General features: G+C 38.5%; 2 protein-coding genes and 1 pseudogene across 2 annotated transcripts; all 3 read left to right on the top strand.

The window, feature by feature from the left end:
- The first annotated feature begins 361 nt into the window (after positions 1 to 361).
- Positions 362 to 4,395, top strand: LOC149212784 (TMV resistance protein N-like). The gene is made up of 4 exons (XM_089388815.1): positions 362 to 1,060; positions 1,148 to 2,255; positions 2,429 to 2,809; positions 2,920 to 4,395. Exons 1-4 carry the CDS (start codon positions 420 to 422, stop codon positions 4,393 to 4,395), a joined length of 3,606 nt encoding a protein of 1,201 aa, XP_089244941.1. The 5' UTR covers positions 362 to 419.
- Positions 4,396 to 4,770: 375 nt separating this feature from the next.
- On the top strand, positions 4,771 to 6,549 carry LOC149212783 (uncharacterized). The gene is made up of 2 exons (XM_089390661.1): positions 4,771 to 5,513; positions 5,893 to 6,549. The coding sequence occupies exons 1-2, from the start codon at positions 5,280 to 5,282 to the stop codon at positions 6,031 to 6,033; spliced, it is 375 nt and encodes a 124-aa protein (XP_089246787.1). The 5' UTR covers positions 4,771 to 5,279; the 3' UTR covers positions 6,034 to 6,549.
- Positions 6,550 to 11,987: 5,438 nt separating this feature from the next.
- LOC149212782 (FRIGIDA-like protein 3) lies at positions 11,988 to 16,241 on the top strand (annotated as a pseudogene).
- Positions 16,242 to 17,394: the final 1,153 nt, after the last annotated feature.

Genomic DNA, 17,394 nt, shown 5'->3' with positions numbered 1-17,394 from the left:
CAAAAATTCCCATTGTTGGTCAAGCACGAGATAGATGAAATCGACAGGCACATGTGAGATCCAATTTCCGTCCATTGTTGCTTGATTTGTGTCAAATTGCAAACCAATGATTGTACAGATTAATTCAAGTTGCGGTCCAAATACAGTAGAATCCATGCTTAAAATAACCTAGAGCCCAGGGGAGATTCCGGGTATTATGGCCCACTCTATGTATGAACTCAATAATGCCAACTGAAAGGCATTACAATCTTCATTACCGACATTTTCATTACAATCTCCCCCTACTCATAACTCATCTATTAACAGATCGAACCTGGAGCTTCTTGTTTCTCTTTCTATTCATCTCCTCCCTCGCAATTAGCAGATCGGAACCTCTAGAGCTTATTGTTTCTCTTTCTATTTGCATACACCATTCAGAAATGGCATACCCATCACCTGCATCTTCGTTGCCCCCAAAACACACTGAAATTGAAATTGAAGATCAGGATCTTACTCTCTATTACCCCGCAGCTGCTAACGACTTTCAGGCATCGAGCTCCACCTCCACCTCTGCCGATAACAATGAGAACAGCAGCAGAATATACGGGCACGATGTGTTTATAAACCATCGTGGTCCCGATGTTAAGAAGACCTTTGCAAGCCATCTGTATCGCCGCCTTCTTTTACATGGTGTGCGAGCCTTTCTAGACTACCAAGAAATGGAAGAGGGAGAAAACATAAGTGCTCAGATAAAAAATGCTATTGCAACAGCCGGTGTGCATGTAGCTATTTTCTCTCCTGGTTATGCCGATTCCCGCTGGTGTCTCGATGAGCTTGTGGACATGTTGGAATCGAAGGCTCCTATCATTCCAGTGTTCTATAAAGTGAGACCTGCTGATCTACGGTGGACGGAGAGTGGAGTGTACGCCCGCGCCTTAGACAGCCTTCAAAAGAAGAAGACGCGTGATCCTGAAACTCACGAAGAGAAGCCTCGATACAACTCTAAGGCTATCGAAAATTGGAGAAAGGCTCTTGCTAGTGTTTCAGAAATAAGCGGTTTTGAGCTAGAAGCTTGTGGCGGGTAAGAAATCAACATTCCCGGTATTGTGTTGCTTTTTGCTGGATATTTTAATACTAGTATTAATTAATTTTGTTTGTGAATAACCAGGGACGAGGGGGAGCTGCTAGATAAGGTCGTTGAACGTTTGTTGAAAAATAAAACAGAAAGGCTCTATGTGGCCAAATATCCAACTGGTTTGGATGATTCGCTGAAACGTTTCGCCTTATTCTTATCGCAACAGCCTAAAGAAAAACCTAAGGTCGCAGGGATTGTAGGGTTAGGTGGAATAGGAAAAACGACACTGGCAAAAGCATTATTCAATTCGAAGCATTCATATTATAGTAGAACCTGCTTCTTATGTGATATCAGAGATAATAAATCTTTAAATGGTTTGCGGCGAAAACTTTTCCAGAGCTTGTGTGGATTCAGTAAGCAAATAGACAAGAGTGATCAAGATGTAGAGATGCTTGTAAAAGATCCAGCATTATTTTCTAAAGCCTTCCTAGTTTTAGATGATGTAGATAATGTGGAGCAGCTGGATGCACTTTTGCCAGGTGAATTTAAAGATTCCCTTCCCTTAAACTGTTTAATTTTGATTACATCCCGGGACAGGTCTGTACTTTTAAGGTCAGGATTACAAGATTCGTCGATTTATAAGTTAAGTGGCCTTAATACACAACACTCCACAGAGCTCTTCTGCCTCCATGCTTTCTGCCAACCCCGTCCGCGCCCAGGATTTGAAGATATTGTAGATAAATTTGCAAGGGCTTGCAATGGATTTCCTTTATCCTTAAAAGTATTCGGGGTGCATCTTTCTGGAAACAGTAACAAAGATTACTGGGAATACGAATTGAACAGACTTCAGCGCATACTTCCAAGTGAGATACACAACAAACTTAAAATTAGTTTCGATTCACTGGACAAAGAGGAACAAGGTATATTTTTAGATATTGCTTGTTTCCTGGTAGGAGAAGAGAAGGATCAGGGCATAAACATATGGGATCAATCAGGCTGGAAAGGTTCTGTGGCATTTCAAAATCTACAGAACAAATCTCTTGTGGAGGTGGACAGTGAAAATTGCATATATATGCACGATCACCTAAGAGAATTGGGAAGAGAGATGGCTGAGAATTCAGGATTGCGCATTCCTTCTTTGTGGGATCGGACGGAGAGCATGAACATTGGTAACTTGCTGCAGATGTTAAAGCAATCAGCTGTAAGTGCTTCAGTCATTCAAGGCATTAGAGAGTTTAATCAATATTAAACAAAAAAAAATGTATCAGATGTTTAAGTTGTTTAATGTTTTTAAAGAAGCACGATGTTAATTCTTGACCGTTTTTACAGAATCTCTATGTTTTAATCCTTCACTGTTATTTAAATTGTCAACAGGAAATAGAGAAAGTGCGCGGAATTAGGATGGTCCCTGGTACAGATGTTGGAAATGATGAGCACAAATATTATGCATCATTGCGGTCGGATGTGCCATGGTTCAAACGAAGGATTCATGAGCTGCTGGCGAACGGCGTTATGAAGCTTTCCAATAGACAGTACACTAGTATTACTGTGAATTTGTGGAACTTGCAATTTCTTGTTACTGAAGATCATCTATTGGAATGCATTTTGAGTACGGTGCGTTTGCCAAATCTGAGATGGCTGCGCTGGTACAAGTGTGGCTACTCTTCGCTGCCTTCGTGGATTCCGATGGAGAATTTGAGAGTTTTACACGTGGTGGGGAGTTCATTGAAAATATTGTGGCAACGCGAAGCGCAGGTAAATATGAAATTTGTTGAAGAGTTTCTGCATATTCACTCTGGATATATTGCACTATAAAGTTGAAATATCTGTCTTTATTTTGGTTGGAACACGTGAATATCTTGCAGGCACCTCAGCAGCTGCGGGTGTTAGAGATTTGGGCTCCTCTCTTAAAGTTTCCAAAGTCCATTGGAAACCTGGAGTACCTCGAACATATTTACATCAATTTACCCCATGAAAATAATCTGACATCACTGCCAGAGGAATTTTGTCAGCTGTTGTCTTTGAAGCGTTTTGAGTTGATAAATGCCTGGAAAATGAAGTCACTGCCGTTTTCCATTGGCAATTTGACAAACCTGGAATACCTAAATCTTTCATTCTGCCGCAGTTTGAAGAGACTTCCCAATTCCTTCGAGGATTTAATTAGCCTTAAACATCTTGATCTAAGAGGTAGCGATAAGTTAAATATCTGGATCAAAACCCTTCCAGGGGGAAAGGAAAGGCTAAAGGAAATCATGACCTTGGCGCGGATAACGTGGGCGGAAAGAGGGGAGGCGAGGGAGAGGCAAAGGGATTGGGAGAGGGAGATGGCGATAGAGGTGGAGAGGGAGAGGGCGAGGTTGGTCGGGGAGTGGAAGTGGGAATGGGAGGCCAGCGAGTGGAAGGCGAGGGAGATGGCGAAGGCGAGGGAGAGAGAGGCGATGCAGAGGGCGAGGAAGAGGGAGAGAGAGGCGATTCAGAGGGCGAGGGCGAGGGAGGTGAGGGAGAAGATGGCGAGGCAGATGGCTAAGGAGAGGGAAGGGAGAGAGAGGGAGGCGTGGAAGAGGACAGCGAGGGAGAGGGTAACGACTGACGGGAAGCGGCGGGTAGAGGAGGAGGAGGAGTGGTGGGCGGCCGGCCGAACGGAGGGGGAGGAGATAATGAACCATGGGCGGAGTTCTGCAGAAGCTCAGTTACAGCCTCTCCAGCTTCCACGGTCCCTCCAAGAACTACATATAGCAGAATTTCCCAGTACTATTGAAAACCTCCACAATTTGGAAGTTCTGGAATTCCGAAGCTCTTTGTTGAAAATGCTGCCTTCGATTGGGTCCCTAAGGAATTTGAAGGAACTGAGACTGGTTGATTGCCAAGGATTAAAATGTTTGCCGGATTCTCTCGGACAGTTGACCGAGTTGAAAGTCGAGTCTTGTTATGGTCTAGTCGAGGTTGGAACATTGCCGAGTACGCTCATCCAGCTGAGCTTGATTTCTTGTCATAATTTGGAGAGAATACATGGTCTTTGTGGCCTTGCCGAACTTCAAACGCTAAACATTAGCGGGTGGAGAAAAGTGGAGGAACTGACAGGTATTGAGACATTGGTGTCTCTGGAACAGTTGCGGGCATCTGGATGTGAAAAGCTGAAGAGAATACAGGGGTTGGGGCAGCTAACAAAGCTTAAACTTCTGGATGTTAGTGGATGCTATTGTATAGAAGAGCTGGAAGGTGTTGAACATTTGAAGTTGTTAGAAAAGCTTGATGCCTCCGACTGTCCCCGTCTGTACTGGGATGGGAATGTACTAGAAGCGCTGCCCGAAAGACTGAAGGAAGGAATGCTCTACATTTGAAAATCAAAACCTAAAGAACGCAGCTTTTGCAATGACAACAGTTAATCATCAGTATGCAGGAGAGCTTTCCTCCAGTGTGCCCTGTGCCAGAGTAAAGAGCTAAACTAGTTTATTTGTAAACTAAATACTGCATAGAAGAATAATGGAATCAGCACATTGCCTATGTTATTCACAAAACTGCTATTGTTTATTTAAAATTTTCCGTTATATTTTTTTATTTCATCCGTCTGGAAAAATATAATTAGAAGGAACATGAGCTGTTTTCCACATCATAGGTTCACATCCGCTTCCTTCCGTAGTTAGCTCTAAGAACCGCGAGCAAGATCTTCTCTTTATTGGCTCGAGGATCATCTCCACATAATTTCACAACGGCAAGAGCTAACCAACCTGCTATCGGAACTTCGGAACTTTAATGCACCAGATAGCGCCCTCACCAGACATACATACCCATGCCATCCATCGTTTCTCCGGGAGTTCGACGGCAACTTTTTCCATACCCATGCCATCCATCGTTTCTCCGGGAGTTCGACGGCAACTTTTTCCAGGAACGGGTGACCCACCACCTCCGAGCTGTGACCCGCTGTGCTGGCACATTTTCAAACCAACGCCCGCGCATTTTCAAACGATCCCTCGTGCCAAACATTCATTTGCTCCATTCGCGCTCCCGGAACAGGTCCTCTGCAACCCTCTCGAGCATTCGTTTCTCCTGCTCATGGTGCTGATGAGATTAGAGCCCACATCGATGGGCTATTCTTTGTTATATAAGACACTCCTCTCCCTGGCCTGCTCTAATCTCATCTTCATTTACATATTCTGAATCACTAGAAATCTTTGTATCCATTCCACTGTGATTGAATTCCATTACTGTGTGTTTGAACGAGAAAATGTCTCATCACCACCACCACAAACATCATGAGCACGGGCACCACCATAGCAGACACCATCAGAACGAAGAGGAAATCAGAAGGCCGGGAATTGTTTACTATGGTGAACCGGCAGCCCAGGGAGCAGATCTGTACGCTGTAGACTACGAGAGGGCTATGAAGGAGCAGAAACATCATAAACAGATGGAGCATGTAGCGGAAGTGGGAGCAGTCGCTGCAGGAGCATTTGCAATGGTGAGATATCTTTTCGAGTCCTTAATCTCAATTTTCAACCCATATACAGACCTGAAGTTATTTTAATATACCATAGCTAATTCTGACAGAGATCTATTAAAAACAAAGCAATACATATAGGGGATATCACAGAGATCATGATGGTTGATAATGCCAATAAATTCGATCGATGGGATTTAAAGTTTAAACTTGTGATTTTTTTGGTAAACAACTGTTAAATTTAACTTGATTATTGATTTCTGCAATATTTCGTAATAGGATGAACTGAAATATTTCCATAATTTGCAATTAAGGGAAGGATTAGCTTAAATTATCAATAGGATAGTGATAACCGTTATAAAATGAATGGGAATATTGATATAATATTTTGTGTATGCAGTATGAGATGCACGAAGCAAAGAAGGATCCAGAGCACGCTCATAGGCACAAGATTGAGGCAGAGATTGCAGCAGCTGCTGCAGTTGGAGCAACCGGGTACGCCTTGTACGAGCATCACCAGACGAAGGAAGGTCATGGCTAAAAACAACACCACCATTATCACCACCACTAGCTGCCCACAACAAAGCATTTAAAATAATTTCCTTCTTTAGCTAAAGAAGTTAGTCATTATTTGATCACTCGTTTCAGCTTCTTTTGTTGTTTGAACTTTATATTCAGTGTGGTGTTATGGGGTTCAGATGAAAATTGAAATTGAAGTCAACTGATTCATCTGTCCTCTTCCATATTTTCATATCAGTGTGCTTTCCTGTATGTGCCTTTCAGATCCATGAGATCGAATCCGTTTGAATCGGTTTGTTTTGTGAAGCCAGTAAAGATTTTATTGTGAATAATCCATCACATTGTGAAACAATTATCATATTATTGTGAATATGGAGTTTCTGATTCTTCAACACTGTTCCAATATTTTATTTAAGGTAGAACTTGTAGAATTTCAAAAAAAATTGGAGACTGATCAGAGTCAGGTTAAACAATTTACTTGATTTTTATTAATCAAATTACTAAATATTTCCAAATTTTACAATCCAGTTAAATTCAACTCCACCATGAAGACTTTAACATGAACACAATTCACTTTCAGAAAAGCCATTGACAATGTTTGTATTGCATGAACCCAAAAGCCTTTTAAATTGTGAAAGGCCACCATGGACAATGTTTGCATTGCATGAACCCAAAAGCCCTTTAAATTTTGAAATGTTGATATCATGAAGGCAATGTCTTCAATCGTAACTCTGTAAAATTTATCCCTAACAGTTTTTGCTATATAAACATCGAATTGAATCCTGCAGGCATAATGGATCCACTACCTGGGTCAGTAAATTTCTCCTTACCCCATCAGCTACAACAAAAAGACTGACAACAAGAGAATTTCGTAGACTGGGCTTTACAAGCAATGCATATCCATCAATTATTGCCAGTGATAAGCTCCACAAGAAGGGGCATTGGCTTGTAGGTTATATGGTTAATTTTTGTGTTGTTTACAGACATCTGGGGGGGCACACATTTGGGAGAGTGTTTGTTGTTGCAGCAACATTAAGAACTTAAACCTTAAACTATGTATAGACAAAAATATGATTGGGTATTTCCAATTGGAAGTATGGTGCATCTAAATCAATGATATGGATGTTTTTGTTGTTCTTGAAGGGGCTGCCCTTAATATTGCATATCAACATATGTCCAAGATCCCTAAAAAAAACATGCTAATATAGAAATGGACTCTAGACAATCTAGGTAACCTTTAGCTTAGCTCTAATATGTCTTCCATATCAAAACTTCCAGTGGACATTATTACCCCGAAAAGGTAATTGGCTTGATGCAGAAAGCTTTATTCTCATGGAAAAATCAAGCTGCATACACTTCTGGTGTTAAGTGTGAATGGACTTCTTCAACAAGGCACACCAAATATTACCTCTTTGCCAACATCCAAAATGTAAAAAAGAAATGATGGTGAAACCATGAACCAACTCAAGAATTCCATAGCTGTAGCAGTTTCATATTTTGCACAGTGGTTCTAGGCACATTCTCTTAAATCATTTCCAATGAGAATAGTAGTACCCACTTATGCACAGGCAGCAGCAAAAGTCAATGTTGCAGTAACCTGCAATAGTGAATTTTCAGATGAGTTTTTTATGAGAGAATTAGTAAATCCTGCAGGCATAATGGATCCACTGCCTGGTTTAGTAAATTTCTCCTTACCCCATCAGCTACAACAAAAAGACTGACAACAAGAGAATTTCGTAGACTGGGCTTTACAAGCAATGCATATCCATCAATTATTGCCAGTGATAAGCTCCACAAGAAGGGCCATTGGCTTGTAGGTTATATGGTTAATTTTTGTGTTGTTTACAGACATCTGGGGGGGCACACATTTGGGAGAGTGTTTGTTGTTGCAGCAACATTAAGAACTTAAACCTTAAACTATGTATAGACAAAAATATGATTGAGTATTTCTAATGCCTAACTCTTCTCCTCTCCACTCTGTTTTTATTGAAAAGTGGAATGCCCAGGTCTTCTCCACTTCACTCCAATCTTATGAAAGCTTAGTTATTGCAGACTCCAATAACCATATTAGATTGGTGAAAAGTGGAATGCCTAATTCTGCTCCTCTCCACTCTGCTCTTATGAAAGGTTAGCTGATGCAGATGCCTAATGGCTTTCACCAACCACATCTTAACCTACTGTGCTAGCTCATTTACTTATTTATAATGTACTAAACTTCTCTTCATCATTAATAACATCCGCCATTCCAAAAGTGGGAATGCTCAGATCAGTTATATGTTGTTTATACAGATAATCTGAAAGTTGTTATGGGATTGGCATGAAATACAAACTAGCCCAATAGTGCTAATTAACAGCCTAACTGCACCATGGGAAGAAGAAATAATCTGTTAGGATAATCAATAATTGGGCCTTGTACTGAGAAGGGTTAGTCTAGTGTTCTCCCTTTGAAATTTGTTAAGATTGTTGAGGTGATTGCACATGCTTCCTCATATTTATCAGTGAATGGTGTTATTTCAAAGTATTGCATGGTATATTAGTTGCTGGTTGAAGACTGGTTGGCATATCAGCTCATAAATTAGAAATGCAATATTATTTAGTTCTGGGTTATTTGCATTGGTGAAAGGTGCTTCTTGTCATTGTATGGTGTATATCAGAATTGTATCTTTGGCTGAAGTCTAATATTAAGGTTGTCCCATTATTTGAAAAATGTTTGGGCATGAATACAGCATTATGTTTTCTAATCTGAAATAAAAAAGAAGAAACAACCACCTACATCCATAAGACATTAAATTGTTTGACGAAAACTCTTACCGAGAACTTCAATAAAAACTCAGAGATTTAAGGGAAAAATTAAGGTGTTTCCAAAGGGAATATTACATAGGAAAGGCCATAATTACCTTAGAAATGAGAACATAAGAATCTATTTAGAAACAAATATGGGAAGGCGTGAAAAACATTACCTTCTGTCACATTATATCAGTTAATTGTTGTTCTGCATGTTTTATCATATTTATCACGCCTTCCTCATATTTTAAATGATCATGTAGGAAGAACTAGGGACCAGGAAAAAGGGATGGAACAGAGCTTGTGTGTGAGACAAAAAGCAGTTCTTAAATTAGATACTTAGAGAGACTGAAATATTTTTATTGTCTACAAATGATTCAATGACTGATGCAGGGGCAAATTTAGTAGTCAAAATAAACTGCAAGTGCACACTTTTCAAGTTTGCATGAGCACGCGTAATAAACTGTAGATAACTGGTTGCATGATGAAACAGAGATGGCTATCATTATATTTGTAATGAAACAAAGATCAGGATGAAAATGACCCTCAAGTAGGTTAGAATTGAATGTTGTAATAGAGAACAACTAGAGTATAAACTTAGAAGATTCCAAGTTGGGGAAAGTCTTACCAGTAGTGACAAGTAGCTGATTTCTAGTAGGAATTAACTTGGGAGATTTGGATGTGCCAGAGCTGCTGGTTGTAAGGGAATAACTCCTCTACTTTTATTCGGTTTATTACAAAGTTGATTTTAATTAGAGTAATTGTTAGACTTTATATTCTGACTGTTGCTGGTATGATAAATGCTATGGGAAATTGATGATTTTGGGCCTACGGCATAGCACCGTGTCAATTGTTATCAAAATGATGTTCATTTTATGGAAGCTTGTGGGCCGAAATTGCTAAGAGAACTTTCCAGGCATACAGCCCGAGGACAATTATGTTGATTGTTGTAAATAATCAAGCAGAGATTCTGTATATGTTGATATTTTGAAGTTGAAATGCTGTTGCACCAGAGGGTTAAGAAAATCCCTGATAGTTCCCTCTAAGTTGTGGGACTGTTAAGAAGGATGTTTGACTGTGGTTTGAGGGTGCGATGCTTGTTCTAGCTACCTTTATATTGAATATGTGTGGAAGGAATGTGCATGAAAAAAGGAAGGATGAGATGCTCATATTTAGAGTTCCTTTCATGAATATTTTGAAGTTATTGTGTAAGGGGTGAGATGTTCCATATTATCTCCCTCAAAATTGTGTGAGATGCTTGCATACAAGTCATTGAAATTTGTTAAGATTGTTGAGGTGATTGCACGTGCTTCCTCATATTTATCAGTGAATGGTGTTATTTCAGAGTATTGCATGGTATATTAGTTGCTGGTTGAATACTGGTTGGCATATCAGCTCATAAATTAGAAATGCAATATTATTTAGTTCTGGGTTATTTGCATTGGTGAAAGGTGCTTCTTGTCATTGTATGGTGTATATCAGAATTGTATCTTTGGCTGAAGTCTAATATTAAGGTTGTCCCGCTATTTGAAAAATGTTTGGGCATGAATACAGCATTATGTTTTCTAATCTGAAATAAAAAAGAAGAAACAACCACCTACAGCCATAAGACATTAAATTGTTTGACGAAAACTCTCACCGAGAACTTCAATAAAAACTCAGAGATTTAAGGGAAAAATTAAGGTGTTTCCAAAGGGAATCTTACATAGGAAAGGCCATAATTACCTTAGAAATGAGAACATAAGAATCTATTTAGAAACAAATATGGGAAGGCGTGAGAAACATTACCTTCTATCACATTATATCAGTTAATTGTTGTTCTGCATGTTGGTTTCATTTTCTTGTAGTTTCCATCAATGAGGTTTTTAACAAATACAATTTTTTTTTTTTTTTTTTTAATTTTATGAAAATATCAACAAAGATTGCAGTTTAGAAAAATCCTAAAGGACTGCCTTAGAGACAGAAGCACGGAATATATAGTATCTATATGTTTTTCGGTTTCTTAGTCAGAACCTTTCATGTCATATCATCCTCGCTGAAAAAAAAAACATACATAAACAGCAAGCAGTCCTTTGGGCAAGACATGATAAGAGCTTGATATAGAAAAATCATTTATTGCTAGAAGGATATTTGCAAATGTTTTAAAGGGAATCAGTCTGCTCATTATAAATTTGAGTTTCTTCTGATCATAACAATTAATTTAATTTGGCATGAGAAAAGGAATCAGAACTTAGGTAGATGAAAACTCACAATGTATCTATAAATAATGTTCCACCAAGTTTATGAGACACGAGGACCCATGAGCATGGGAAATGCATACAGGAGATGTGCGTAAGCACCATCAAATTCTAGAGAATGCCAAAGCAGACATCACAGTCCCCAATATAAGGGTCCCCATCCAAAATACTAAAAACTTAAAATGAAAATATATGAAAACTGAAACATAAATCATTAGAATCTTGTATAGGGTGTAAGCGAGGAAAGACAAGCAGGTGTTCGAAATGTTATCATATGCACTTTGGCAAATTGAAAAATCCTTTTCATTGTCTATGATGAAAAGAAAATTCATCCTACTCAGCGAGGGAGAGAAAAAGCAACAAGATTCTGCCTCCACATTCAATATGAGAAATGCAGAAATGTGGAAATGCAAATAAGGGAAGAACAAGTTGGAAACTTCGCTCAACACTTCACACCGAATGTGGCGATGCAGGAATGCAGGGACTTGGCCATTAGGAGAAAGAGCAACAAGACTCTCTGCATTCTTCTGCGGCGAATTTTTCCTCTGATTAATCTTTCTTGTGCAAGCAATACTACAAGTTGCTTTCAATGTTCAATATATTTCCATCAGTCAACAATGGCATTAAAAAAACATGGTATAATTTGGAAGCCGACAATCTTTGGAAATTATAAAATTTTCAAGCAGATACACGGTTTACCTCTCCAGATCTTGTGTACATACGCCCAATAGTGAATCCACGACCACTGCTTGCAATTGGGCTTTCAATCTGTATGATAGACCATGTATTGAGGAGTCCACATAACTTGATTAAATAAACTGGTAAACAAATTTGCAGTAGTAACTTTGCATGTCAACCAGAAAAGCAGAGAAATGGCAGAATGTCAATCCACAATGATAAACTGGTAAACAAATTTGCAGTAGTACCTTTGCATATCAACCAGAAAAGCAGAGAAATGGCAGAATGTCAATCCACAACGAATGCTAGATGGATTTCGGGTAGAGAACAAATAGCTTTATTGGAAACCATTTACCGTGAGCGGACCTGCGAGGTGAGCCAGCACCGTGAGCGGGATGCAGTGTACGCTGGAGAGGGGTTGCAGAGGAGCTTCGACGGGAGCGTGAATGGAGCAAATGGAGTTTTGGGCGCGAGCGTTGGTTTGAAAATGCGCCAGCACAGCGGGTGCCAGCTCGGAGGTGGTGGGTCACTCGTTTCCGGAAAAAGTTGCGGTTGAGCTCCCGGAGAAACGATGGATGGCATTGGCATTTATGTATGGTGAGGCCGCTATCAAAGGCCCGATAGCAGGCTGGTTAACTCTTGCCACTTCACAACACAATGATTAGATTAAGATTATAATCAACAAAATTATAACTTTGATATCTTTCTTGGTTTCTTATATTCGCAGCGCTGTTGTTATTACAGCATTACTTGGGTAAATATGGCTTTGTTTTGTAAGTAACTTTTATGTTTAATTTCTTGAGTCCGATGGTGAAATTAACATAAAGGTTATTGAAATTAAAAGTTCACAGGTGAAATTGATATAAAGATTATTGAAAAAAAAAAAAATTAAAAAGTGTAAGAATATAAATATTATTAGTACAATTATATTAGTAAATGTAGTTAATATATGGGGATTGATTTTATTTTCATGCATTGAATAGTGTATAACTAGCATTTGCACCAAATGTTGCAAACGAAACGCCGTAAGGCATAAATTGAGGAACCATTCCGACATTGGAATGGGAAAATGTACATAAGATGCAGATATGTAGCATAAATGAGATTCTAAAGATGTATAAATTGAAGTTTATTTAGGGTGCTTAAGTCTATATTTTTTTTTAATTATTGAATTAATATTGCATATAAATCTCATAAAATTCAACCAACTTATAATTGAGGGCTCTGATCTCTAAGTTTTACTTTGGGTCATTAACATGGTAATGCACTGTCTCAACCACTAAACCACATAACAACAAACAAAAGACTACAAAATGTTACGATCATTACTATAGTAAACCCAATGACTCTACACACAATAATTTATTCTTTACTCGAAGAGAATATTGCTTAACCATATCCACAAAAAGATTGCAAGGTGGAAAGCATTATGCAGAACAGAATCTCTGTTATTATAACTTGTAAGTTGTAGCATTGTTCCAACCAATAAAACTATCTTCACATTTTGGAAGATCAAATGGAAATAAGTTTTGAAGAATTCAATAAAAAACGTCCAAGATCATTGGATCACATGATCAATGGTACCCTGTCCTATGAATCTAATATTTTTATGCACTTACAATTAAGGGAGAAAACAAGGTCCAAACAATGTATACCACAGGGACCAATAAATAGTATATTTGCTAATCCTTGCTAGGATCAGAAAAAACAACATTACTTCTCCTTAAATCCTTCACAATCAAATTATACAATTGTTGTACAACACAAGACCCATGTTGTTGTCAATAGTTCTGATTGAGAATGCGACCAGATTCCTTCAATCTCATACAGTGATTAATGCACCAATTATACAATTGTTGTACAACACAAGACTCATGTTGTTGTCAATCAAGCAATAGTTCTGATCGAGAATGCGCCAGATTCCTTCAATCTCATATAGTGATTAATGCACCAAACACATATGTACTAGTTGCAACAACTTTTATATCATTTTGCTAATGTTGTCATGTCAAAATCAATATGATACAATTAAGTCACCTTTAAGAAGAACCTCATTGCAATTTCTATACAAGGATGTCTGTCTTATCATTACTCATTCTAATTTCACTTCTTTTATTGTCAGACTTCACGAATTAGCCTCCAAATGCTTGCTTCATCCACAGACCAGTCAATTACCTTTTATAAATATTTTGTTTGAGCATTGGAACTCAATAACATTTACAAAATTATAAAAAGTTTATCTCCGATCAATTTCTTTTCTTTTCTTTTTCTTTTTTTGATTTCCACTTATTATTGTTATATAAATATCTAAACTCATTTTATAATACTTTAAAAATAAAAATTTTCAGATATTATAATCCCTAAATCCTTTCTTCCCATTCTTAATGACTTTTGCAATTGGAAATAGGGCTTTGCAATGAGGTTCCCTCAGCATTAAACTCTGCAACTGACCCACCACGGTTAGTGTTGGAGTCCTTGGAATCCAAGGACCCTCCAAGTGACAAGAAAGAGTCTGGGCTCCCGGCTCTACGCCGGGCCTGTACATTATTACTGGAATCTCTTGTACCTGTTTTGGCAGATCCTATTTTGGGTGTTGAACATCCAGTTCTGCCCTTAAATATAAAGGAGCAAGCCAAAAGTATTGCACATGAATGGAAGTCGAAGATAAACCTTGAAGGAGATGTTGCCAATGGCAATTCGTTGGAGGCCCAGGCCTTCTTGCAACTTCTAGCTACTTTTGGAATTGCGTCAGAGTTTGATAAAGATGACTTATGCAAGCTTGTTCTTGCAGTTGCACGGTGCAGGGAGACACCTGAACTCTGTCGTTCCCTTGGACTTGAATAAAAAATGCCAGGTTGGTTGGCTGGTGTTCTGTAATGTTAGCCTCAGTGGCTAGGCTGGCAAAATTTCCATCCATTTTGGTAGATAGGCTTTTTGTTGTTTTTCTGGCATTCATGGCTAGCTTGGTTTTTTTGAGGGACTGGTGGATTTTATCAGTATACTTGGTTGTGGCTGATTGAGTTGAAGATAAATTTTGGTAATCTTGGCTGTAGTAAACCTTCCCAACGTTTTTTGTTTAGTCCAGTGAACGGGTTTCTAAGTTGACGGGGTTGGTAGTCTTTTCTTTAGATCTCAACATTTCATATGCAAGGCAGATATTGAGTGGCCTCTACTAGGTAGACATCTTTTTATGAGGTAGAAAGTTGTATGTAAGTTATTTTGTTGATATTAAGAAAGGCACCTGAAGATGATCAGCTATGGTAAAGTGTCATAAGGCCTTTCATGAGTGGGGAACTGTTTACTTACGGAAATGGTCTCAAGCTGACATAGCTGTTATCTTTATTGACAAATCTGTTGAAGTTGTCTGTATTGTTTTTTCTTTCACAGTAAACTGTCTTTTGGTATTTCAAATGTTTGTGACATGTTCAGATTAACTGAAAATTTTGTGACAATTTCATGCAGATGTTGTAGAAACCCTGTTCAATAGTGGAAAACAAATTGAGGCAGTCAACTTTGCTCATGCATTTGGGCTGACAAAGAAGTTTGCACCTGTTCCTTTGTTGAAAACAAATTGAGGCAGTCAACTTTGCTCATGCATTTGGGCTGACAAAGAAGTTTGCACCTGTTCCTTTGTTGAAGGAATATCTGAAAGATGCTAAGAAAGCTTCTCAGGCAAGTTTAAAAAGCGGGAATAACTCTACTGTTGCACAAGTACGATTGTATTACTGTTATACAAAATGTCTTGTTATGTGATGATCATTTTGGCTTAGTATTGTTCGTTATATCGGGAGTTCCTTTTTTGACCGATATTTTTATTTGCTGCTACAGAATGAAGTAAATACAAAAGAGCTTTATGCTTACAGAGCTGTTATAAAGTGCATTGAGGAGCACAAACTTGAATCGCAGTTCTCACCAGATCCTCTTCAAAAGCGTGTAGCTCAGCTAGAGAAAGCTAAGGCTGACAGAAAAAGGTCTGCAGGTGCTGTTAAGTCTCAACCTAAGCGTCCTCGTGCTAATTGAGGAAATGCTGGTGTATATATACCTCCGTTAAGTGCAGATGAAAGAACTCCGACTCTTTATGCTTCTTCCAATGGTGCAGACAGAAGCTTTTATAGGTCTTTGGATAGAGTACAATATTCTGGTGCAGCTCCAGGTGTTACATCCTACAACCTATAGGGCCAAAATGCATATGACAGATCAAACCAAGGATTATATGGAGCAGGCTATGGTGTTGGAAATAGGACTCCAGTCTCGCTCTCAAGGCCATATATGTATCCATCAGATAACATGGGGCCTTCGTTGTTGGGTTCCGGTTCTTACAATTCCTTTACTAATTACAGCAACCATCACTTTGGCAGTAGACTGCCTGCCCCTCCTCCAGCTTATCAGTCTTCTTTTATACATTAGGTAGGTACGGTGCTTATCTTACCGTGGTCAAGCAAGTTCTGATCTTATCAGGCCCCATAAAACCTTTTCTATTGGATGTGGCCGGTAGTAAGCACTTAGCTTTGAAGAGGTTTTTTGACTTTGTTTCTGTAAATCTAAAAGATTGGCAAAGTTCATTTGGCAGCTTTTCACAATTTTCAGTGGTGTTTTCTTCTATTAAGGAATTTTATTTTTGTATGGTATTGAGTGCTTCATCACTTTCCCAGGTTACTATATACTGTAGTGTTTACAGTTCAAAGATGATTCTATGCATAATTATGGTATTTTTTTATTTGTTTGACAAATCAGAGAGGATCAATCTGTCTCTTTGTGGAAGATTAAAATTTGGTGAATAATATATCATTTGTGATCTTGTTCGGAGCTCATAACACAAGACTTTCAATTGCATTTGTATGCCGAGGGCTGGTCTTGTGCGACCAGATTCCTTCAATCTCATACAGTGATTAATGCACCAATTATACAATTGTTGTACAACACAAGGCTCATGTTGTTGTCAATCAAGCAATAGTTCTGATCTAGAATGCGCCAGATTCCTTCAATCTCATATAGTGATTAATGCACCAAACACAGATGTACTAGTTGCAACAACTTTTATATCATTTTGCTAATGTTGTCATGTCAAAATCAATGTGATACAATTAAGTCACCTTTAAGAAGAACCTCATTGCAATTTCTATACAAGGATGTCTATCTTATCATTACTCATTCTAATTTCACCTCTTTTATTGTCAGACTTCACGAATTAGCCTCCAAATGCTTGCTTCATCCACAGACCAGTCAATTACCTTTTATAAATATTTTGTTTGAGCATTGGAACTCAATAACATGTACAAAATTATAAAAAGTTTATCTCCAATCAATTTCTTTTCTTTTCTTTTTCTTTTTCTGATTTCCACTTATTATTGTTATATAAATATCTAAACTCGTTTTATAATACTTTAAAAATAGAAAATTTCAGATATTATAATCCCTAAATCCTTTCTTCCCATTCTTAATGACTTTTGCAATTGGAAATAGGGCTTTGCAATGAGGTTCCCTCTGCATTAAACTCTGCAACTGACCCACCACGGTTAGTGTTGGAGTCCAAGGACCCTCCAAGTGACAAGAAAGAGTCTGGGCTCCCGGCTCTACGCCGGGCCTGTACATTATTACTGGAATCTCTTGTACTTGTTTTGGCAGATCCTATTTTGGGTGTTGAACATCCAGTTCTGCCCTTAAATATAAAGGAGCAAGCCAAA

The sequence above is a fragment of the Pinus tabuliformis genome, chromosome 1_1 (assembly GCF_031772625.1).
Source record: "Pinus tabuliformis cultivar Carrire ecotype Pingquan chromosome 1_1, CPIR1, whole genome shotgun sequence".
Lineage (NCBI taxonomy): Eukaryota > Viridiplantae > Streptophyta > Pinopsida > Pinales > Pinaceae > Pinus > Pinus tabuliformis.
Note: the sequence above shows the minus strand (reverse complement) of the source record. Positions and strands in the feature narration are given on the sequence as shown.

What these genes read in the sequence shown, in the direction of transcription:
- LOC149212784 (XM_089388815.1), top strand. Translation starts at nt 420, where the DNA reads ATGGCATACCCATCACCTGCATCTTCGTTGCCCCCAAAACACACTGAA. An exon ending in AGATGTTAAAGCAATCAGCT is followed by an intron (nt 2,256 to 2,428) that starts GTAAGTGCTTCA and finishes AATTGTCAACAG; the next exon opens with GAAATAGAGAAAGTGCGCGG. An exon ending in TGTGGCAACGCGAAGCGCAG is followed by an intron (nt 2,810 to 2,919) that starts GTAAATATGAAA and finishes AATATCTTGCAG; the next exon opens with GCACCTCAGCAGCTGCGGGT.
- LOC149212783 (XM_089390661.1), top strand. Translation starts at nt 5,280, where the DNA reads ATGTCTCATCACCACCACCACAAACATCATGAGCACGGGCACCACCAT. An exon ending in CTGCAGGAGCATTTGCAATG is followed by an intron (nt 5,514 to 5,892) that starts GTGAGATATCTT and finishes TTGTGTATGCAG; the next exon opens with TATGAGATGCACGAAGCAAA.